The 23,675-nt window shown below is 50.5% G+C and overlaps 1 protein-coding gene across 1 annotated transcript; it reads right to left on the bottom strand.

Annotated features, from left to right (window-relative positions):
• Window positions 1–9: 9 nt before the first annotated feature.
• Window positions 10–18,772, bottom strand: kptn (kaptin (actin binding protein)). Its single transcript, XM_038786026.1, has 12 exons — window positions 18,433–18,772; window positions 15,441–15,523; window positions 15,126–15,210; window positions 14,690–14,744; window positions 11,663–11,738; window positions 11,490–11,563; window positions 8,548–8,657; window positions 6,927–7,043; window positions 6,049–6,133; window positions 4,531–4,666; window positions 3,525–3,734; window positions 10–1,938 (listed from the first exon to the last, which is right to left on the bottom strand). Exons 1-12 carry the CDS (start codon window positions 18,662–18,664, stop codon window positions 1,747–1,749), a joined length of 1,455 nt encoding a protein of 484 aa, XP_038641954.1. The 5' UTR covers window positions 18,665–18,772; the 3' UTR covers window positions 10–1,746.
• Between the last annotated feature and the right edge of the window lie 4,903 nt (window positions 18,773–23,675).

Here is a 23,675-nt window from a genome sequence, read left to right as displayed (position 1 = left end):
TTTAAAAACTGCGGAAAATTCAAAATTTATTTTTTTATTCCTGTTAACAATTTTAAATCTGTTGACAACAGAATGAGTGCCATTTCTACAATGTTCACGGAAAAGGCTTGACTTGCTGTTAAGAGTGTACTAGGTGTTTGTCATGGATTAGCAAAGGGAACCCAGGATAGCAGAGGCAGTGTGGCAGCAGCAGCAGTTTTAGCCAGGAGAGGGGCTATCGGGTTGCAGCCTGTAAAGCAAAGGCTGCTGGGATACTTGACATACGTTAGCCTAGGCAAAGGACACAGCCAAAACTAGCCCAAAGCTGGGGCGATCCCAGCAATTGTGGATAGAGAGGAGTCAGTTACAGTTGGGTGACGGCACTTTGCCATGGTAGATTGTGAGAGGTGTCAGTCCCTGGAATTCTATAAGATACACAGCAAAAACGGGGCTGTCAATCTGAAACACTTTTGCGGCTATTGTGATAGATTGTGAGCCTACTTGACCGAGAACACATCCTCAGTCACCAAAGAACTAAATGCATAAAAGACAGTGCTGGCAGTGTACTGAGTCAGACTGACCGAGACACGCTCTCCCTCGCTGGAATAAACGATCAAAATCCTACTCGAGGTTTCCGAGGCATTTCAATTTCACAACACTGCCGTTTAAAAAAAATAAATTTAGTGTAATTCCTTTGTTTTCCCAATTAAGGGGCAATTTATCGTGGCCAATCCACCTACCCTGCACATCTTTGGGTTGTGGGGGTGAGACCCACACAGATACGGGGAGAATGTGCAAACTCCACACGGACAGTGACCCAGGGCTGGGATCGAACCCGGATCCTCAGCGCCGTGCGGACTGCGCCACTGTGCCGCCCCACTGCCGTTTTTAAAGCACCCCCTCATGGTTTCAGGATATCCCACAGCTAACGCTTTTTTAAAAAAATGCAATCACTGCTTTAATGAGGGAAAACAGCAGCCACGTTTCGCACAAGCTCCCACAGATAGCAATGCTATCATCAATTTTCAGCGCTGTCGGTGGAGAGGTCACCGAGGAGATCTCCCGCACTCCCTCTTTGAAATAGTGGCCGCGGGCTCTTCCACTGGAGCCTCGATACAACGTCTCATCCAAAAGCTGGCAACTCCAGCAGTGCAGCACTCCCTCAGTACTGCACCGGGAGCGTCAAGTTTGATGTGTGCGCAGTGGATTTGTTCCCACAATCTCGAGGGCCTGCGGAAGGTGCGATGGTCACAGACCTAAAACCGTGGAGGAATCAAACGTGCAGCAACTTCATTTGGAAAAACAAAGGGGTGGTAAAATCTGGATATTCGGACGCTGCCAAGAGGTGCTGTGGGACGCATCTTCACATTCTGTTGAAGTAAAGTGGCTGAAGTACAAGATGGCAGAATAGAAATCATTGCCCACTTCGATGGCAGCAATGTGAATCTCCCACAATCCCTTGCTCCCATCTTCAGCCACCTTGGCAAAGTTGAGTTGAGGCAACACATGGTGTGGGGTGGGACGTGGGCACTTCAATACCAACACCCCACCTGTCTCCTGCTAAACCCCTCCAAACACAAGGGTGATAAACTACCCCATCGCCTTTAAGTTTATCAACACTGCTTTTGTTTCAAAGAATGCTCGAGGGCACCCTGTCGAGTGGGGTAAAAATGCGACAAATCCGAGGGGAGATGTGTGCAGGGTGGGTGGGGAGGAGGGGGGGGGGGTGCATCTTAAATCAGCCACAACAGCTCAGTGGGTTTCACTTCAGCCGTTGCTTTCTGCTACCTCCTCCCGATCAGTCCTTGCCAAGCCGTCCGGATCTTCTGCCGCCTGCATCTCGGGGTCGGGCTCGGCGAGCTCCACGCCGGCCGGGATCTGTGCCAAACTCTTCTCCAGGGCCGACGCTCTGGAGCGAAGCCTCTGCAAGATGAGGCTGGCCGTCTGGGTTAGACTGTGCTGCAACACACAACAGAGAGGTAGACTATGTTTAATGAACATCACTTGGCATCCATTTTGCTGCTCGGTCTCGACCGGGTTTTTTTTGGGGGGGGGGTTTCCACCATTCAATTAGATCAAGGCTGAGCTGAACTCTGACACTTGCCCAAACTAAGCTTGTAGTCTCTCCAGCATAGAAGCTGAAAGGTGATCTAATCAATCTGTATACGATTAATAGGAGTCTAGAACAAAGAACAATACAGAACAGGAACGGGCCCTTCGGCCCTCCAAGCCTGTACTGGTCATGATACCACCCTTGGCAAAAAGCCCTAGTGCCGTATCCCTCTATACCCATCCTATTCATGTATTTGTCGAGATGCCTTTTGAACGCCGTTAATGTATCTGCTTCCACAACCTCCCCTGGCAACGTGTTCCAGGCACTCACTACCCTCTGTGTAAAAAAACCTGCCTCGCACATCTCTAAAGTTTGCCCCACGGACCTTAAACCTATGCCCCCTGGTGACTGACCCCTCCACCCTGGGAAAGAGTGCCTGCCCATCCACTCTATCCTTGCCCCTCATAATCTTGTAGACCTCTTATCAGGTCACCCTTCAACCTCTGTTGTTCTAATGAAAACGGTAGAGACTATTCAGCCTCTCTGCATAGCAAACACCCTCCGTATAGGGTATATACAAGTTAAACGTTTCTCCAGTGGGGGTCAGAATAAGTGGCTAAAGTTAGATTTAGGTCATTCAGAAGGGACGTTAGGGAACACTTCACATAAAAAGGGAGTGGAAATGTGGAACTCACTCCTCCCAAGAAGTTGCCGAGGCTGGAGGTGGTAATAGATCATAGGAATTAGGAGCAGCGCAATTCACCCCCCTCGCTCCTGCTCCGCCGTTCAATTAGATCATGGCTGATCTCTTCATGGTCTCAAATCCACCGCCCCACCTGTTCCCCATAATCCCTTTAACCTGATTTTAAAATCAGAAATATATCTACCTCCTTCTTTAATGACTAGAATCCACCGCACTGTGGGGCAGCGAGATCCACAAATTCACCACCCTCTGCGAGAAGCAGTTCCTCCTCATCTCAGTTCTATAACTACCGCCTCTCAACCTATATCTGTGACCTCTCGTTCTAGATTGCCCCACCAGGGGGAACATTTGGTCAACGTTTACTTTATCAATCCCTTTTAGTATTTTATACACCTCGCTCAGATCACCGTTCACCCTTCTGATGGAAAATGTCAAAACGGAGATAGATTTTCGATGGGAGAGGGTATTAAGGGTTACGAAACCATGAACGAAGAGAAATACATCTCGAGGGGGCCGAATGGCCTCCTTTTGTCCCGATGTGTCTCCCATATAATGTCTACAACAGCAGTCAAGGATGGGACAATATCAATCAAAGACGCCATTGTCCATCTCTCGCTGATAATACAATCCAAGGATCTACAGCCCCGGTATGGGGCCTTTCGGCCCATCATTTCTGAGCTGGTGCTAGCTCTCTTGGATGGGACCATCCCTTTTGGGACGACGTGTTTGGTGGAAGAATAAGCAGCTGAGGTGGGTCGGAGGATGGAGGGGAAAGGGACCATGGCTTACCTGCAAAATGTGCAGCCCTTTCAGTGACTCGACGGCGAGCTCACAGAGGCCGTCACAAGTCAGGTCGACGTAGGCCATGGACAGCAGGGGGCTCTGGAAGCTTCTTCTCCACAGGAGCCGGAATTCCCCTTGGAGTCGGGGGGCAAGTCCCGATTCCATGGCCTCTGGGTCCGGAGCCCCGCCAGTGCAGGATTTGTAACAGAGTAGCTCCTGCCAAGAGAGAAAAACAGCTGAAATTTTAAAAAAACAGCCCCTTGGCGAACTCACAGACTCTGCTCAGATTAATAGAGTTTTCATCACATGATCTTCCAGGTTGGGCACGGTGGCACAGTGGTTAGCACTGCTGCCTCACAGCGCCGAGGACCCGGGTTCGATCCCGGCCCCGGGTCACAGTCCGTGTAGAGTTTGCACATTCTCCCCGTGTCTGTGTGGGTTTCGCCCCCCACAACCCAAAGATGTGCAGATTAGGTGGATTGGCCACGCTAAATTGCCCCTTAATGGGAAAAGTTTTTAAAAAATATATATATAGCACCTATAATGTGGTAATGGCCCCAAGGCACTTCACAGGAGTCACATAAAGTGATATTAAGGCACATGACTAAACCCTTGGCCAGAGATGTAGGTTCTAAGGAGCATATGTGAGTAGGAGATAAGAGGGGCGGTACGTTGATGCAGTGGTTAGCACTGTGGCCTCAGGGCACCAATGAGGAGAGTTTTATCCTGGCCCCGGGTCACTGCCCGTGTGGAGTTTGCACATTCTACCCCGTGTTTGCGTGGGTCTCACATCCAACAAACCCAAAGATGTGCAGCGTAGGTGGATTGGCCACGCTAAATTGCCCCTTAATTGGGAAAAAAGAATTGGGTACTCTAAATTTAAGAAAAAAGAGTAGGAGAAAGGAGGGGAGAAGTAGAGGATGGGAGTTTTTCCAGAGCTTTAGGGCTCAGCCAGCTGAACTCATGGCCATCAATGGAAATCGAGGCCAGGCTTGGAGGATGACTTCATTACCTGCCCGTAGGTGCCGAGCAGAACCTCCTTCACCCCGTCAAAGTCCACATCGGTTACCAGTGCACAGAGGACACTGTCATACTGATCACTCTCTGGCAGAATGGCCTGGTCATTGAGACCGTTCTTCAGCACATCCCTGCAATTAGAAAGAGGGGGAAGTCAATACAAAGGCTGGAAAGCCTGAGGAAATGGGGCTAGAGCCCTCCACGGTCTCGTCCTCTCTCCATCTGTGTGATCTCCCCAGCCTTACAACCCTACAAGAGAGAGTAAACTCCCGCCAAAAAAAATTAGAGGGTAAGTTGGCCCCAAGGGCGGGCAGCACGGCGGCGTAGTGGTTAGCACTGCTGCCTCACGGTGCCGAGGTCCCGGGTTCGATCCTGGCCCTGGGTCACTGTCCGTGTGAAGTCTGCACATTCTCCCCGTGTCTGCGTGGGTTTCACCCCCACAACCCAAAAATGTGCAGGGTAGGTGGATTGGCCACGCTAAGTTGCCCCTTAATTGGAAAAATCAATTGGGTACTCTAAATTTTAAAAAAAGTTGGTCCCAAGGCGTTTATTCTGAATGCCGATGCCTTTCAGTATTCCTGAAGATGTTGGGCACAGAAAAAAAAAGATTCATGAGAATGGATCCAGCAATGAGGGATTTCAGTTGCAAATGATAGATTGGAGAATTTGGGGCTGTTTTCCTTGGAGAAGAGGAGGTTGGGAGGAAATTTGATTGAGGCGCTCAGAATCGTGAGAGGGAGAAAGTGTTCCCATTAATGGAAAGAGTAGAGGAGCCCAGATTTCTGGTAATTGGCAAATGTGCTGCCTCACAGAGTGCGGCAGGGGCAGCCTCAATCGTGGGACGGCACCATGGCTCAGCGGTTAGCACTGCTGCCTCACAGCGTCGGGGACCCGGCCTCGGGTGACTGTCTGTGCGGAGTCTGCACCTTCTCCCAGTGTCTGCATGGGTTTCCTCCGGGCGCTCCGGCTTCCTCCCACAGCCCAAAGACATGTGGGTTAAGTAGGACTACAGGCATAGGGCGGGGGAGTGGACCGAGGTAGAGTGCTCTTTCAGAGGGTAGGTGCAGTCTCGATGGCCCGAATGGCCTCCTTCGGCACTGCAGGGATTCTATATGAAAGCATTTGTAGGGTCCAGCACGAGTTTGTAGAGTCAAGCAGAAAGTAAGCTTATTTACAAGAATATGCATACAAGGCCAGTAGTTGGCTACTGGTTCCCTCTCTAGCCGGTAGCGCACTGGCCAGCTCTATTAATACAGCTGTACAGCGAATGGTTGCCCCCAACCCCCCCCTCCCGCTCTCATTAGGGGAGCTCATAATCCTCAAGTAGCATGGGGGTAACGAATTGTCCCCAGCAAATAACATCCAGGCAGGTATATCATAGGGTTACTTGGAGAAGGCAGAGGAATATATATCAGGTTCCCCGGTAACCAATACCATTGATGGCCTGTGATGCACCAACCTCAGTGGCCTCTTTGTGCCCATCCTTTTCTATCAACAAGACTCGAGTACTAACCTGTAAACAACTGAGAGCTCGATTGTGGAGGTCACCAACAGGTTATAGTCTTCCAAAGTGTCGCCACCTGCACCAGCGTCAGAATCTGCATCAAATACGGAGAGAGAGAGAGAGAAACAGAGCTTCAAGGTATTTGAGTATTTACTTTTCAACCTGGCATAATTTCCAATGCAATATGAAATTGTTGCGAAAATAAGAGACACGTTGTCAAAGCTTTTTGCCTTGGACTCATCAGAACAGATGCAAGAATACCAAATTTCAAAGGGAGCCACAATTTATACTGCATGAAAAAAGGGGCGCTGACTGGTTGCCAAATCAACCCTGATTGGTCAAGGTGTTGCCATGGAGAATGCGCGAGGGAACTACTGTTCCCCCAGGCTTTTGTTTAATTGAAAACACAGCCTCATTCCTGGACATGCTCCTTTTCCTTACAGAGGACAGGTCCTGCATATGACTAAATCCACGGCTCCCCTGGGGTCCATATTCGGGGTGTCGGACCTGCCGGACAGGAACTGGGGGGGGGCAGATGTCTTTACCTCGTTGATCGCTCGCAGGCAGTTTCTGTTTAGGTGGAGGTCAGCTTCTCCACCCTGTACCTCGGCGTGGCTGGGGGGGGGGGGGGGGGGGGGGGGGGGGGGGGTGAGAAGGTAACATTTGCCCGAAGGGGAGAAACATGAGAGGTTCCACGAGAAATGGGGTTTGTTTATTTTGCATTTTAGAGAGCTAGTACCGCCAACTGTTTTGGGGGGGGGGGGGGGGGGTGGGTTATTGTATTTGGGGATGTAATGTATTCATTTTGTTTTGTAATATGTTAAAATGCTAAAAATTTGAAAAATACTTAAAAAAATATATATATATATCGACGGCTACTCACTCACCGATACTCGTTCTGCAGCCCCCGGTTGAATAGCCCTCACTGCTGTCAGTAGGTAACCTGAAGAGCAGAACTGTTGAAATCGGCCCATCCTGTTGTATATTCCAACTCTGCAGAACAACTGTGCTTGTAATAGAGAGAGAGAGAGAGTGTGTGAGAGGAGAGAGAGAGAGAGAGTGAGAGAGAAAAGAGAGAGAGAGTGAGAGAGAGAGAAATATACAGAAAGACAGGGAGGGAGTGAAAAAGAATAGGAGTGGGGGGGGGAAGTGGGAGTGGGGGGTAAAGAGGGAGGGGGAGAGAGAGAGCAAAAGAGTGGGGGGAAAGAGGGGGTATAAGGAGAGGGAAGAGGGAGAGAGGGGGAAAGAGGGAGAGAGGGGGAAGAGGGAGAGAGGGGGAAGAGGGAGAGAGGGGGAAGAGGGAGAGAGGGGGAAGAGGGAGAGGGGGGGAAGAGGGAGAGGGGGGGAAGAGGGAGAGGGGGGGAAAGGGAGAGGGGGGGAAAGGGAGAGGGGGGGAAAGGGAGAGGGGGGGAAGAGGGAGAGGGGGGGGGAAGAGGGAGAGGGGGGGAAGAGGGAGAGGGGGGGAAGAGGGAGAGAGGGGGGAAGAGGGAGAGAGGGGGGAAGAGGGAGAGGGGGAAGGGGGAGAGGGGGCAAGGGGGAGAGGGGGCAAGGGGGAGAGGGGGCAAGGGGGAGAGGGGGCAAGGGGGAGAGGGGGCAAGGGGGAGAGGGGGCAAGAGGGAGAGGGGGCAAGAGGGAGAGGGGGCAAGAGGGAGATGGGGGGCAAGAGGGAGAGGGGGCAAGAGAGAGGGGGCAAGGGGGAGGAGAGGGGCAAGGGGGAGAGAGAGGCAAGGGGGAGAGAGAGGCAAGGGGGAGAGAGAGGCAAGGGGGGGAGAGAGGCAAGGGGGAGAGAGAGGCAAGGGGGAGAGGGGGCAAGGGGGAGAGGGGGCAAGGGGGAGAGGGGGAAAGGGGGAGAGGGGGAAAGAGGGAGAGGGGGGAAAGAGGGAGAGGGGGAAGGGAGGGAAGAGGGAGAGAGGTGTGGAAGAGGGAGGGGGAGAGGGAGAGTGGGGATAAAAAGGAAGAGAGGGAATAAAGAGGGAGAGCGGGGATAAAGACAAAGAGAGGGAATAAAGAGAGAGTGGGAATAGAGAGAGAGAGTGGGTAAAAAAGAGAGCAGGAATAAAGAAGGCGCAGGGGAAAGAGGGGGAGAAGGAGAGAGTGGGAATGGGCAGGAGGGAGGGAGGGGGCGGGAGGGAGGGGGCGAGAGGGAGAAAAGAGAAAGAAGAAGGGAAAGAGAGTGAAAGAAAAAAAATAGATAAATTAGACAAGGTGAGGGAACCAATATGCTCGGCAACATTGAGCATTTGCCGAGCACCTTTACTGTGAAAAACACGCAAGGAAAATTCACAATGTAACAGGAATGGACACTATTTCCAGGTTTCATCAAGAAATGGACAAGCTTTTCAAAGATAGTATTTAATGGAAGAGGCTTATTGCGCGAGAGAGAATGAGACTGAGAGAGTGTCCCAGAGCTCGACACCCGAGGACCTGAAACATGGTCGACAGCATTGGTGACAAGGGAGGGATGGGGCCTTGTTATTTTAATGCGATTTGCAATGGGCCATTTCCAACCTTTAGAGTCCTGATCCACATGGGAAATTCCCACAAATCCATTCTGACAGCCAAAAGCAGTCAGCCGCCTGGTCGAGTCCGGAATATTGACCACGTCAAGCCAGAGGACACTGTAACACAGAGAGAGGACACTGTAACACAGACAGGACACTGTAACACAGAGAGAGTACACTGTAACACAGACAGAGGACACTGTAACACAGAGAGGACACTAACACAGGAGAGGACACTGTAACACAGAGAGAGGACACTGTAACACAGAGTGAGGACACTGGAACACAGAGAGAGGACACTGTAACACAGAGAGAGGAACTGTAACACAGAGAGAGGACACTGTAACACAGACAGGACACTGTACACAGAGAGAGGACACTGTAACACAGAGAGAGGACACTGTAACACGAGAGGACACTGTAACACAGAGAGAGGACACTGTAACACAGAGAGAGGACACTGTAACACAGAGAGAGGCACTGTAACACAGAGTGAGGACACTGTAACAGAGAGAGGACACTGTAACACAGAGAGAGGACACTGTAACACAGAGAGAGGACACTGTAACACAGAGAGAGGACACTGTAACACAGAGAGAGGACACTGTAACACAGAGAGAGGACACTGTAACACAGAGAGAGGACACTGTAACAGAGAGAGGACACTGTAACACAGAGAGAGGACACTGTAACACAGAGAGAGGACACTGTAACACAGAGAAGACACTGTAACAGAGAGGACACTGTAACACAGAGAGAGGACACTGTAACACAGAGAGAGGACACTGTAACACGAGAGAGGACACTGTACAGAGAGAGGACACTGTAACACAGAGAGAAGACACTGTAACACAGAGAGAGGACACTGTAACACAGAGAGAGGACACTGTAACACAGAGAGAGGACACTGTAACACAGAGAGAGGACACTGTAACACAGAGAGAGGACACTGTAACACAGAGAGAGGACACTGTAACACAGAGAGAGACGACATGTAACCAGAGAGCGGACACTGTAAACAGAGAGAGGACACTGTAACAGAGAGAGGACACTGTAACACAGAGAGAGGACACTGTAAACAGAGAGAGGACACTGTAACAGAGACGGACACTGTAACACAGAGAGAGGACACTGTAAACAGAGAGAGGGACACTGTAACACAGAGAGGAGGACACTGTAACACAGAGAGAGGCACTGTAACACAGAGAGAGGACACTGTAACACAGAGAGATGACACTGTAACACAGAGAGAGGACACTGTAACAAGAGAGAGGCCACTGTAACACAGGAGAGGGACACGTAACACAGGAGAGAGGACACTGTAACACAGAGAGAGGACACTGTAACACAGAGAGGGACACTGTAACACCGAGAGAGGACACTGTAACAGAGAGAGGAACTGTAACCCAGAGAGAGACACTGTAAACAGAGAGAGGACACTGTAACACAGAGAGAGGACACTGTAACAGAGACAGGACACTGTAACACAGAGAAGGACCGTAACACAGAGGGGACCTGTACAGAGAGATGACACTGTAACACAGAGGTGACACTGTAACACAGATAGGAACACTGTAACAGAGAGGAAACTGTACACAGAGAGAGGGCACGGGAACCAGAGAGAGGACACTGTACACAGAGAGAAGAACAAGAACACAGAAGGACACTGAACCGAGAGAGGACACTGTAACAGAGAGAGGACCTGTAACACAGAGAAGGGGAAACTGTAACACAGAGAGATGACACTGTAACACAGAGAGGACCCTGTAAAACAGAAGGACCCTGTAACACAGCGAGAGGACACTTAACACGACAGAACGTCAAACAGACAGAGGACACTGTAACACAGAGAGGGTCCTGTAACACAGAGTCTGGGAGGAACTTAACCAGAGCGGACACTGTAACCAGAGAGAGGAACACTGTAACACAGAGAGAGGCACTGTAACACAGAGAGAGGACACCTGTAACACGAGAGAGGACACTGTAACACAGAGATGAGGACACTGTAACACAGAGAGAGGACACTGTAACACAGAGAGAGGACACTGTAACACAGAGAGAGGACACTGTAACACAGAGAGAGGACACTGTAACACAGAGAGAGGACACTGTAACACAGAGAGAGGACACTGTAGCACAGAGAAGACACTGTAACACAGAGAGGACACTGTAACACAGAGAGAGGACACTGTAACACAGAGAGCGGACACTGTAACACAGAGAGAGGACACTGTAACACAGAGCGAGGGCACTGTAAACACAGAGAGAAGACACTGTAACACAGAGAGAAGACACTGTAACACAGAGAGAGGGGACACCTGTAACACAGAGAGAGAACACTAACACAGAGAGGGACACTGTAACACAGAGAGAGGACACTGTAACACAGAGAGAGTACACTGTAACACAGAGAGAGGGCACTGTAACACAGAGAGAGGGCACTGTAACACAGAGAGAGGGCACTGTAACACAGAGAGGGAGGACACTGTAACACAGAGAGAGGACACTGTAACACAGAGAGATGACACTGTAACACAGAGAGGACACTGTAACACAGAGAGGACACTGTAACACAGAGAGAGGACACTGTAACACAGAGAGAGGACACTGTAACACAGAGAGAGGACACTGTAACACAGAGAGATGACACTGTAACACAGAGAGGACACTGTAACACAGAGAGGACACTGTAACACAGTGTCGTCATTATTCTAAACTAGGAAACACGACAATTGATTTTCACTCAGTAAAGCTCCCGCAAACAGCAAGGTCATTGCTGATTAGGTAATGTGTTTTTCACTGATGTTGCCAGAGTGATAAATATTGATCTAAGACATGGGAGAGAATATTCCTTCGCTACTCAGAGGCCAGAGTGTTACCCAGTTAACCCACTCCCCAAAGATATCATCTATACTACGCAACGTAACGCTACGATTGTTAAACTCTTACTGGCTGGGTAGATCTGTTAACTCTGGGAACAGAAATTCCGTCGGCCTTTCCTCAAACTGGTGCAGAGTCTCGTTCTGTGAAAGCGAGAGAGAGAGAGAGAGAGAGAGAAAAAGGGTAATTGGAGATTCGAAATGGAGCCCCCGGCAAAATAGAATCTGAAGGGATGGGTTCACCTCTTTGTACAGATGTATCTGATGGTCGTGGCCACTGAGCAGGAACACGGTCTCACGCTGCCTTCTTTCCTGAACCCTTGAACACACAGAGAGAGAGAGGAGGGTGAAATCTGTGCCATGGCAGGCGCACCAATAGAAAGGACAGCCTCTTGCTATCCTGAGATAATAACCAATGTTATTTAGGAGTGAAATTACAAAGTAATTTTTCACACACTGAGCAACAGGAATCAGGCATCCTCTCCCTCGGAAGGCAGTGGGTGTTGAGGGTCAGTTGGACCTTTGAAGGCCGTTAGTTTGCTAGGTTTATGTACTTTAGGGGATATTGAAGACTGGGTTAGAAATCCAAAAGTTTTGTCTGCACGTTTAGCCTCCACAACCCAAAGATGTGCAGGGTAGGTGGATTGGCCACGCTAAATTGCCCCCAATTGGAAATAAAAATTGTGCACTCTAAATTTAAAAAACAAAAAAAAGAAACCCAAATGATTGAACTGATAATCCTTCGAGTTTCCTTCTCCACATTCTCAGGATGTCGGGCATTTGTTGAGGGTGTTGACCTGCTACACTCTGCTTTTTGTACCTCGTGTCCACTCCCCCCGTCCAACCCGCCCTACCCCGTAACCTAATCTGTACATGACTGGACACGGCCAATCCACCTAACCTGCACATCTTTGAACTATGGGAGGAAACCGGAGCACCCGGAGGAAACCCACGCAGACACGGGGAGAACGTGCAGACTCCGCACAGTCACCCGAGGCTGGAATCGAACCCAGGTTCCTGGCTGTAGGGCAGCACTGCTAACCACTGTGCCACCCAGCACCAGCCAATAGGTTTTAGTTTAGGATTGATCCAATGGGGCCTGTGTCCGAAGCAAAGCTACGGAGAGCTGGGCAGCAACATTATTATTTTTTAGAGTATCATTTAATGGGGTCTGGACATCACTGGCATTTATTGCCCATCCCTAATTGCCCTCGAGAAGGTGGTGGTGACCCATCTTTTTTTTTTTCATAGAATTTACAGTGCAGAAGGACTGCATATGGTGTGATTTGGCCCATCGAGTCTGCACCGGCTCTTGGAAAGAGCACCCTACCCAAGGTCCACACCACTTTATCCCCATAACCCAGTAACCCCACCCAACACTAAGGGCAATTTTGGGCACTAAGGGCAATTTAGCATGGCCAATGAACCTAACCCGCACATCTTTGGACTGTGGGAGGAAACCGGAGCAGCCGGAGGAAACCCACGCACACACGGGGAGAACGTGCAGACTCCGCACAGATAGTGACCCAAGCTGGGAATCGAACATGGGACCCTGGAGCTGTGAAGCAATTGTGCTAACCACTGTGTTACCGTGCTGCCCACTGTTCTTCTTGAATGGCTGCAGCCTGTGTGGTGTTGGGAGGGAGTTCCAGGATTTTGACCCAGCGACAGTGAAGGAACGGGTGATATATTTCCCAGTCGGGATGGTGAGTGACTCAGAGGGGAACCTCCAGGTGGTGGGGTTCCCCATGTGTCTGCTGCCCCTCATCCTTCTCGGTGGTAGAGGTTCTGGGTTTGGAAGGTTCTGCTGTTGCTGCAGTGCATCTTGTACACATGGCTGCCACTGTGTGTCGTTGTCGGAGGGAGTGGACGTTGAAGGTGGTGGATGAGTTGCTGATTCAAGCGGCGTTTTAAAAAATTATTTCTTGTGGGTGCTGCTGGCAAAGCCAGCATTTGTTGCCCATCTGTTTGAGGGCATTTAAGAGTCAACCCCATTGCTGTGGGGTCTGGAGTCGCATGTAGGCTGACCGCATCAGGACGGCAGATTTCCTGCCCTAGAGGGTATTTTTACAACAATCAACAATCCTATGGTGTGATTAGAACCTGGATCTCCGAGGCCAGCAACAGTACCATTATGCCACGACCCCTCCTTGGGGACCTTTGTCCTGGATGGTGTTGAGCTTCTTGAGTGTTGTTGGAGCTGCGCTCACCCAGGCAAGTGGAGAGTATTCCATCACACTCCTGACTTGTGCCTTATAGATGGTGGACAGGCTTTGGGGAGTCAGGAGGTGAGTTACTCTCCGCAGAATACGCAGCCTTTGACCTGTCACAGTATTTATCAGGCTAATCCAGCTCAGGTTCTGGTCAATGGTAACCCCTGGGATAGTGATGGTGGGGGATTTGAACGATGGTAAAGGGGAGATGATCACATTCTTGCTATTGGATTAATACAGGATACGAGGACTGGGCAAGGCAGTCGGACTCATTTGCATTTCTTTGGGTTGACGTTTTAACCTGAGGAGAAATACAGGAGGAAGGGAGAGAGTCTCGCAAATACAAGGGCTGGATTCTCCATAATTGGGACTATGTCCCCACGCCAGTGTCAAAACGGTAGCTTAACGCCAGAAAAACTGGCATCAAAGGGACATGGGTCCCAGCCCTGAGGGGGCTAACAGGGACCCGGAGTAGATCTTGCAGCTGTTGCTGCAGTTACGGACCCCCCGCGTTTCCAGGTCAGAGGCCGTGCATGCGCGCGGCGGCGGCCTCCAGCGGCCACGCTGTGCTCCATGGCGGAGTCGGACTGTGAGCTGGACCCAAAAAAGAACCCCCCCGATCGGCCGCGCGCCCGACCCTCAACCCCCGCACAAGCATTTACCGGCCACCTATAAGGCCACCTCCCCCCCCGCCCGCCACCCTCCAATCGGCCCGCCCCGGACCAGGGCGGCCGTGGACTGAATCTGCAGCCGCCACGCTAGTATTCCGACCGGCTGGAGTGCATTAACTCCACGCCGTCGGGGCTTCGGCTGGTCGGGAGTGGAGGATGGCGGACCGGGCCTCCGGCAATGGTCGCAGGTAGGTCCCAGGCGGCAAGCCGCACTCCCCGAGTACCCCGCCTTTCGGGGGCCTGCACAATCAGGGAAGCGGCGCCGGTCCCAATTTCTTACGGCAACATGGATTCTCCGCCCCCGCGCCGGCCGCGATTTCAGCATTGGGCTGCGGAGAATCCAGCCCATGTGCTGTGAAGTGAAGACACGTGGGAGGGGCACTTACTCCACATGGCAAAGCTGGAATGGAGTGAACTGCAGCTCCAGGTTGAGGCAGCTTTCTGTAACAAACAGGAGCAAAATAGATTAATGTCTGTCCCATGTAAAAGGAGAGAACTTGGTAAACATGGAGCACGGGTATTTTTTTCCTCAGGGAGCTGGTGTTACCAGTTCGACACTCACCCACCACCCCACCCGCCAACCCCCCCCCCCCCCCCCCCCCCCCCCCCCGTTGTAAGCGTCAACATTGTGGCGAGGGTGCGACACAGTCAGGAGATCGTGGGTTCAAGACACACTCCGGAGGAACGCAGAAGCTAGATGACACGCCCACCGTTGCACCGAGGGGCTGCCAGGCTGTCAAGAGGTGCCGTCGCTCAGCCTAGACGGGAAACCCTCGCCCGCGTTCAACCGGCAGAATCATTCGGACGCGGCCATTAACTCACGTGCTATGGAGTCCAAGTTATACTCCGATCCCGGCTCATAGTCGCAGTAGATGTTGAGAAACGGGCTTGCTTTATCACCGGAATCCTGAGCAGGGGGAACACAACAACATAAAGAGACATTTCAGAGTGGAAACGATCCCAGAATCTCAGACTTTTCACTTCATTGGCTGCGTGGCTGTACTTCTCTGGGTGTGAAGTGCTTTGTGGTGTACTGAAGTTGTGAAAGGTGCAAACGAAATGTCAATTCTTTTGTGTCTTTTACTCTGAGGGAAAGGGATTGAACAAGGAAGATTTGCTCGTCATCAGTGACCTCACCTTAATAAAAGTTATTCCAACGACTAAGCCTCGCTTTGGGGCAGATTTGTTGAAAGCATCGATGGATACGATTTCTGCGTCAACTACGGAAGATATTTAAAAAGTGAGGTTCTTAGGAGATTTCCACAACATCGAGCTCTCAATCACTTCATTTTTCAATCGGACGCAGAGCACAGGCTTCGGGTTGGCTGCTCGTCACACTGCTCCAATCCCAAGGCACCCCCTTTCTCAGGATATCCCGACTCTACCCTCAATATCCCCCGAGATGGTCTCGCCTCACCAGCGCTCTCGTCTACTCTCATAATTCTAACCTCGTGCCCATGGCAACCTTCCTCATCCCTCTGAGGGAGTGCCGAACTGTTGGTGGTGACGTCTTTCGGGTGAGACATCGCCCGCCCTCTCGGCTGATCCCAAAAGGTCACAAGGCCACTATTTGGGAGGGTTCCCCTTGCCAACAATCATGCTTCAAACAGCACCAACAATAAGACAATCTAGTAATTTATCTTGTTGCTGTCTGTGGGAGATTTCTTGTGTAGAAAATGATTGCTGAGTTTCCTACAGCAGCATTTCGGCTGAAGAAAAAACACTTCATTGCTTTGGAACGTCATGAGGTCATAAAAGGTGCTATAGAAATGCAGGTCTCCTGGCTGGTCTCCCACATTTGAACCGCTGTAGATTTGCGATCACCCAAAGCACTGCTGCCCCAGTTTACCATTTCCCCCATCACCCCTATGCTCACTGGCTGACATGGGTTCAATCTCCTCCAGCCCCCACGACCCTCTGAGATCTCTGCGCTCCTCCAATTCCGGCCTTTTAGGCATTCCCAATTTTGAATCGTGTTCCATCATTGGTGGGCAAGCCTTCAACTGTCTGGGCTCTAAGTTCTGGAATTTTCTTCCTAAACCTCTCTCTCTTCCTTTAAGACACTCCTTAATACTCATCTCTTTGACCAAGCTTTTGGTAATCTGACCTGACATCTCCTTGCGTGTCTGCGTATAAACTCCATTTTACATCAAAAAATCAAAGCATCCATCTGCTCATAGATTGTGATCAACGTGGATAAGAATTTCTAGCTTACTCTGGGTGACTGACCAACACCAAGAAACAGTCATCAGTGGCTGGGGATCTATTGATGGGATTGGGAGGGTCTGGGAATCCATTGATGGGATTGGGAGGGTCTGGGAATCCATTGATGGGATTGGGAGGGTCTGGGAATCCATTGATGGGATTGGGAGGGTCTGGGAATCCATTGATGGGATTGGGAGGGTCTGGGAATCCATTGATGGGATTGGGAGGGTCTGGGAATCCATTGATGGGATTGGGAGGGTCTGGGAATCCATTGATGGGATTGGGAGGGTCTGGGAATCCATTGATGGGATTGGGAGGGTCTGGGAATCCATTGATGGGATTGGGAGGGTCTGGGAATCCATTGATGGGATTGGGAGGGTCTGGGAATCCATTGATGGGATTGGGAGGGTCTGGGAATCCATTGATGGGATTGGGAGGGTCTGGGAATCCATTGATGCAACCAAGGGGGTCTGGGAATCTATTGATTGTTGATACCCGACATTGCAGGAGAAGGTCATTAGGCCCATTGAGTCTGCATCAACCCTCCGAAAGAGCACTCTACCTAAGCTCATTCCCCGTCCCATCCCCTTAACCTGGCACATTGATCATGGCCAATCCACCTAACCTGTGCATCTTTGGACCAGAGCACCCGGAGAAAACCCATACTGACATGCAAACTGCACACAGACACCGGAATTGAACCCGGGTCGCTGGCGCTGTGAGGCAGCGGTGCTAGCCACCGTGCCACCTGATGGAACCCAGAGGGTCCGGAATTCCATTGGTGGGTCCCAGAGGGTCTGGGAATCTTGGTGCTCTCCAAGATAGCGCCGGAGCGAGGCGACTTCTTGCAAGCTGTGCCCAGCATACCCTCTAATTCTATCTTTCCCCTATGTACGTTATGCATTGTTTGTACAACATGCAAGAAACAATACTTTTCACTGTATACTAATACATGTGACAATAATAAATCAAATCAAAGCAAAGGGTCCGGGAATCCAGTGGTGGGAAGGGAGGTTCCGGCAATCCATTGGTGGGTCCGGGAGGTTCCGGCAATCCATTGGTGGGTCCGGGAGGTTCCGGCAATCCATTGGTGGGTCCCAAAGGTTCCGGGAATCTATTGGTGGGTCCGGGAGGTTCCGGCAATCCATTGGTGGGTTCGGGAGGTCCGACAATCCATTGGTGGGTCCGGGAGGTTCCGGCAATCCATTGGTGGGTTCGGGAGGTCTGACAATCCATTGGTGAGTCTGGGAGGTTCCGGCAATCCATTGGTGGGTTCGGGAGGTCGACAATCCATTGGTGGGTCCGGGAGGTTCCGGCAATCCATTGGTAGGTCCCAAAGGTTCCGGGAATCTATTGGTTGGACCCAGAGGGCACGGGAATCCATTGGTGGGTCCCAAAGGGTCCGGAATCTATTGGTGGGTCCAGGAGGTTCCGGGAATCCATTGGTGAGACCCAGAGGTTCCGGGAAGCCATTGGTGAGACCCAGAGGGTCCGGGAATCCATTGGTGGGTCCCAAAGGGTCCGGGAATCTATTGGTTGGACCCAGAGGGCACGGGAATCCATTGGTGGGTCCCAAAGGGTCCGGAATCTATTGGTGGGTCCAGGAGGTTCCGGGAATCCATTGGTGAGACCCAGAGGTTCCGGGAATCCATTGGTGAGACCCAGAGGGCCCGGGAAGCCATTGCTGAGACCCAGAGGGCCCGGGAAGCCATTGGTGAGACCCAGAGGGCCCGGAAAGCCATTGGTGGGATGCAGGGGGCCCGGGAAGCCATTGGTGGGTCTGGAAGGAGGAACTGCTCACTAGGAGGAACCGCTCACTGGTGGCTGGGAATCTTGTTGGTCAGCATCCAGATGACCCTCGGGCCAGCCCGGCTGGACAGTGGGTGGGGATGGGGCTGGGCACAGAGCTGGGCCTCTGCATTACCTGGGATATAGGTGAACTGCACCTCCTTGGCCACTGGGCGGATTTTCTGTCGGAGGCTCTGGTACCTGAAGCAGATGACCTTGCCTTTGAGGGTGGCGGTCAGCAGGTCGCAGCCGCCCTCAGGCTTGGGCACGGCGCTTAGGCCGTACATGTTACTCTGGGAGGAGAGGCGGCTGAAGCTGTCCTCTACCAGGGGGCAAGAGCCGTACAAGCTGCTCGGCGGCCCTTCCATAACAGAGCTGTTTAAAAAAACTCTCCCTGGGCAGCCCCAGCCCTGCTTATTCCTCACTGTGGGCGGGATTCAGACGGCGGTCTTGTTTGCCCCTATCAAAGATGGCGTCCCGTTCTTGTCCATGACACGCCCCCATCAAAGATGGCGCCGCTCTCGTCTCTGGCATGCCCCCAGCAAAGATGGCGCCCTGTTATTGTCTCTGACACACCCCCATCGAAGATGGCGCCGTTCTGGTCTCTGGCATGCCCCCAGCAAAGATGGCGCCCTGTTCTTGTCTCTGATACGCCCCTATCAAAGATGGCGCCCTATTCTTGTCTCTGACACACCCCCATCGAAGATGGCGTCACGTTGTTGTCTCTGATACGCCCCCAGCAAAAATGACACGCCCCGATCAAAGATGGCGCTCAAGTTTTTTCTGGAACACTCCCCGACCAAATATAGCGCCCTGTTAGGGCTTGTGCCATTCCCCCATCAAAGATGGCGCCCGTTCTTGCCTGTGACATGCCCCCATCAAAAATGGCGTTGTTCGTGTTCACCCCCACCCCCCCCCCATTTCAAAGATGACATGTTATTTACAAATGAAATGAAATGAAATGAAAATCGCTTATTGTCACGAGGAGGCTTCAAATGAAGTTACTGTGAAAAATCCCTAGTCGCCACATTCCGGCGCCTGTTCAGGGAGGCTGTTCCGGGATTCGAACCGTGCTGCTGGTCTGCTTTCAAAGGCAGCAATTTAGCCCTGTGCTAAACAGCCCCAAGCCTTTAGACTGCAAATAAAACCCCACTTGGAATCAGACATAAGATTTTACAGTGCAGAAGGAGGCCATACGTCCCATCGTGTCTACACCAGCCCTTGGAAAGAGCACCTACTTAAACCCATGCCTCCACCCCATCCCCGTAATCCAGTAACCCCACCCGACCTTTTGGACACTTAGGGCAATTTAGCATGGCCAATCCACCTAACCTGCACATCTTTGGACTATGGGAGGAAACTGGAGCACCCGACGGAGACACGGGAAGAACGGGCAGACTCCACACAGTCACCCAAGGCCAGAATCAAACCCAGGTGCTTGGAGCTGAGGCAGCAGTGCTAACCACTGTGCCACATGCTGCCCTAAATTATATTCTTAACAAATCTGTCATAAGAAACCTAACAGTTGAAAAGACTCATAGTCTTATGATGTTAAGATGCCTTTAAAGTTGGACAACTTAATTTAGATTTTAAAAGGATACATAATTCAGTTCAAAGCATATATATTCAGTTCAGGAATTAAATGGCATGGATACCAGATAGAATTGCTGCGTTCCAAGTGTTGTGAGTTTATTGTAAATACCTGCTGCACTAATGGGCAAATCAAAGCAAACAATTAGCATTTAGAAACCAATTATGACTTTCCCCAGCTGATGCTTCAGAACAGCTAAGTGGTTGTGCGTTAATTGTCCTTATTTGCATGTACCAAGCTGCCATGATACTGCAAACCCTTTAGCTTGGATATGCTCGGTTGTTTATAACGTGAAGATTTATTTTCTTCAAAACTGCTGCACCCAATGCCTGTTTTTTTTGCAAGTATAAAGCTCAGTGTGAACAATTAATTGGTTCATCTAGTTTGGAATTCTGAAATAGAAGCAGGAAGTGTTGATAAGCAGGTCTGGCAATAAGCATAAACATTTAAAATTGAAGAGAATTCTTCAGTTTGTGTGATTCGTCCACATAATTTAACCCTCAGAATCCAGACCTCAGTCTGGTAATTCTATACACACTCCCTCCAAGGTATCGTTCCTAAGATTACAGAGGTACCCAGAACAGTTCTCAGTGCTTCAGGCACGGTTTGACCAAGGTTTTGAATATGTGTAGCCTGATTTTTACCCCCTTGTATTCTAGTCCTCAAGATATAACTCACTGCCCGAGTGAAGGAGACAGTAGTATTTAGATGAGCACTTGAAATTTTTAAAAATAGAGTACCCAATTCATTTTTTCCAATTAAGGGCCAATTTAGAACATAGAACAGTACAGCACAGAACAGGCCCTTCGGCCCTCAATGTTGTGCCGAGCCATGATCACCCTACTCAAACCCACGTATCCACCCTATACCCGTAACCCAACAACCCCCCCTTAACCTTACTTTTTGTAGGACACTACGGGCAATTTAGCATGGCCAATCCACCTAACCCGCACATCTTTGGACTGTGGGAGGAAACCGGAGCACCCGGAGGAAACCCACGCACACACGGGGAGGACGTGCAGACTCCGCACAGACAGTGACCCAGCCGGGAATCGAACCTGGGACCCTGGAGCTGTGAAGCATTTATGCTAACCACCATGCTACCTTGCTGCCCCTTAGCGTGGCCAATCCACCTACCCGACATATCTTTGGGTTGTGGGGGCAAAACCCACACAGTGACCTAGGGCCAGGATCGTACCTGGGACCTCAGCACCCTAAAGCAGCAGTGGTAACCACTGCTGCCCCTGAACACTTGAAATTTGATAGCATACAAGGCCAAGTGCTTGAAAATGGGATTAAAAGGAGGTATGTGTATTTGCAGGTTTCTTGGAGTTGCTCCAATTTCCACCAACGTTCCAAAGATGTGCAGGTTGGCCATGATAAAAATGCCCATTAGTATCCAATGATGTGCAGGTCAGGTGGAGTTTCAGGAATAGGGCGGGGGAGTGGGCCCACACAGGGTGCTCTTTTGGAGGGTCGGTGCAAATCCAATGGGCTAAATGGCCTCCTTCTGGAATGTAGGGATTCTATGGATTCTAGGTGCTTGATGGCTGGCACAGGGGTGATGGGGCGAACGGTCGCTTTCCGTGTTGTAAAAAGCCTTATAACTCCAAGGCTAGCATTCCATAAGCCTTCTGTACCTGGACTCAAGAGCATTTCAGACGTCAGTGCAATAAGTATCACATCAATTTAAGAAATATCATACATTTGTCGGCAGCATAGATTCTACGACATGTGACGCAGTGCTAAACTTTGAACGCAGTTTGTTTGCACCTGCAAAATGGAGGTTTCCCCTTAAACACCTCAGGATGGGGAGGGGGTGGTGGTGTGTGTGTGGGAGGAGAGGCCGACGTTTTGGCCTATGCCTCCCTGGTGGCCTGGAGACGGATTCGGTTGGGATGGAAGGACTCGGAGCCTCCAAAGTCGGGTGTCTGGGTCAGTGACATGGCGGGGTTTCTTAGGTTGGAGAAAATTAAATTCGCCTTAAGGGGTTCACGACAGGGGCTCGCTCCGAGGTGGCAACCGTTCATCGACTTCTTCAAGAAAATTGACTGTCAGCAACCCCCAGGGTGGGGAAGGGAGAGGCATGGAAGTGACAAATAAGGGTAGGAAATCTAATGAAGGGAGAACCGTGAGATGCAGTAGTTATATGGGCCATGATAATTAGGGTTTATGCTTGGGGGAGGGGGAGATGGGTATGTGTTTGTGGTTTTTTTTGTGTTTGTTGAATCTTTGTTTAAAATTGTAAATGCCTTAATGAAATATTTTCTAAAAAAAAACACACCTCAGGATGGACAATCACAAGGAATGCAAGAAATGAAATGAATATTAATTACAGATCCCAGACCGGAGGTATTTAGGTTAACTTGTGTGCAAACCTTTGCTTGCTATGCCTGATCCTGCAAATGGTGTTTGTACACATTTTAATAGATACAGCACGTCGTCTCTAATCTTAATCCAAAAGAATAAACTTCCTCATTAGGTTAAAGACACAGGCTACAAAGCCCCCAAAATAGCCTTCCGTGCACAGAAATCTAGCTTGCTCTTCCCGGACTGTACCCAAGGCAGTGTTGCACTGTTGACATGCCACCTTTTGGATGAGGCATTAAAGTCTTCCGTCTCAGGCGGGCACTACTCTGAAGTGGAGTAGGGTGCGGGGTTTCTCCGTGATGTCCTGGCTGATGTGTATCCTGCAATGCTGGTGGAAGCTTGCTGTGTGCAAGAGCTTCCTGTACTACAATGGCCGCCATTCTACATCACCGCAGAACGCAAGCATCAAACTGGGCAAGATAACAAACACAGGAACAAAACGGTTTAAAAACAGCAATGTTTTGTGCAATGTGGGATTCTATGGATTGTGCACGCGCATCAGTCACCACAGGTTTTAGTTTCACCCACATGTCACGCAGTGTCCCTTTAAGAAATGTCTAGTCTTACCACATGACCTGCAGCACAGCTTCAGTGATGTCATTTGTGGGTGGAGCTGGGCTGTCAGGTGACAGAGGAGGTTTAGTGTTTGGGTTTCAGTTTGTTGTTCTGGACTGCAGAAGAGAAGCAGTGTTGCCCTGTTTTCATGTTAAAGCTGTTCCAGTGAACTGAAACCACACTGGGTGTGGCAAACTGCCGTGGTAACTTTAAAGCTAGAGTTGCTTTCCGGAAGGAGTTTTGAATCTGTTGGTTGGAACTGGATCAGAATCTCCAGTTCCATTCAAGTGAGATTACAGTGTGCTGGGCCATGCCCTTCAAAGGGGTTTTGGTTTATTGGATTTTGTATTGAATTGGAACAGCTACTAAGGGGGGATTCATTAACAGTTATATACACATAGATTACTGTAGCTGTTGTGTTTTCTTTAAGCTTGTAATTGATAACATATATAAACCACAGCAAGAATTTTGTTAACTACATTCCTATAATAAACTTTGTTTTGATAAAAGCGTCTAGGAAGTCTGACGAATCACACCAGCAGTGCTCATCCTTGCCAAATTCAACATAAAGGGTATAGGCCAGGTGAACATCATAATACACTTTGGAGTTTCTAAGCGCTGGCCCATTACACACATCTCCCAGTCACGGGGGTGCACAGGAGCAGAATCCCAGCCTCATTCTGGGCAACACGGTAGCACATGTGGATAGCACTGTGGCTTCGCAGCGTCAGGGTCCCAGGTTCGATTCCCTGCTGGGTCACTGTCTGTGCGGAGTCTGCACGTTCTCCCTATGTCTGCGTGGGTTTCCTCCGGGTGCTCTGGTTTCCTCCCACAGTCCAAAGATGTGCAGGTTAGGTGGATTG

This window comes from Scyliorhinus canicula, chromosome 27, assembly GCF_902713615.1.
Source record: "Scyliorhinus canicula chromosome 27, sScyCan1.1, whole genome shotgun sequence".
Taxonomy (NCBI): domain Eukaryota; kingdom Metazoa; phylum Chordata; class Chondrichthyes; order Carcharhiniformes; family Scyliorhinidae; genus Scyliorhinus; species Scyliorhinus canicula.
This window is presented reverse-complemented; position numbering and strand designations above follow the sequence as displayed.

Coding starts and splice junctions, on each gene's coding strand:
- kptn (XM_038786026.1), bottom strand. CDS start 18,664: ATGGAAGGGCCGCCGAGCAGCTTGTACGGCTCTTGCCCCCTGGTAGAG. Junction 14,745..15,125: donor TAACTTGGACTCCATAGCAC/GTGAGTTAATGG, acceptor TGTTTGTTACAG/AAAGCTGCCTCAACCTGGAG. Junction 1,939..3,524: donor AAGGGCTGCACATTTTGCAG/GTAAGCCATGGT, acceptor TGTGTGTTGCAG/CACAGTCTAACCCAGACGGC.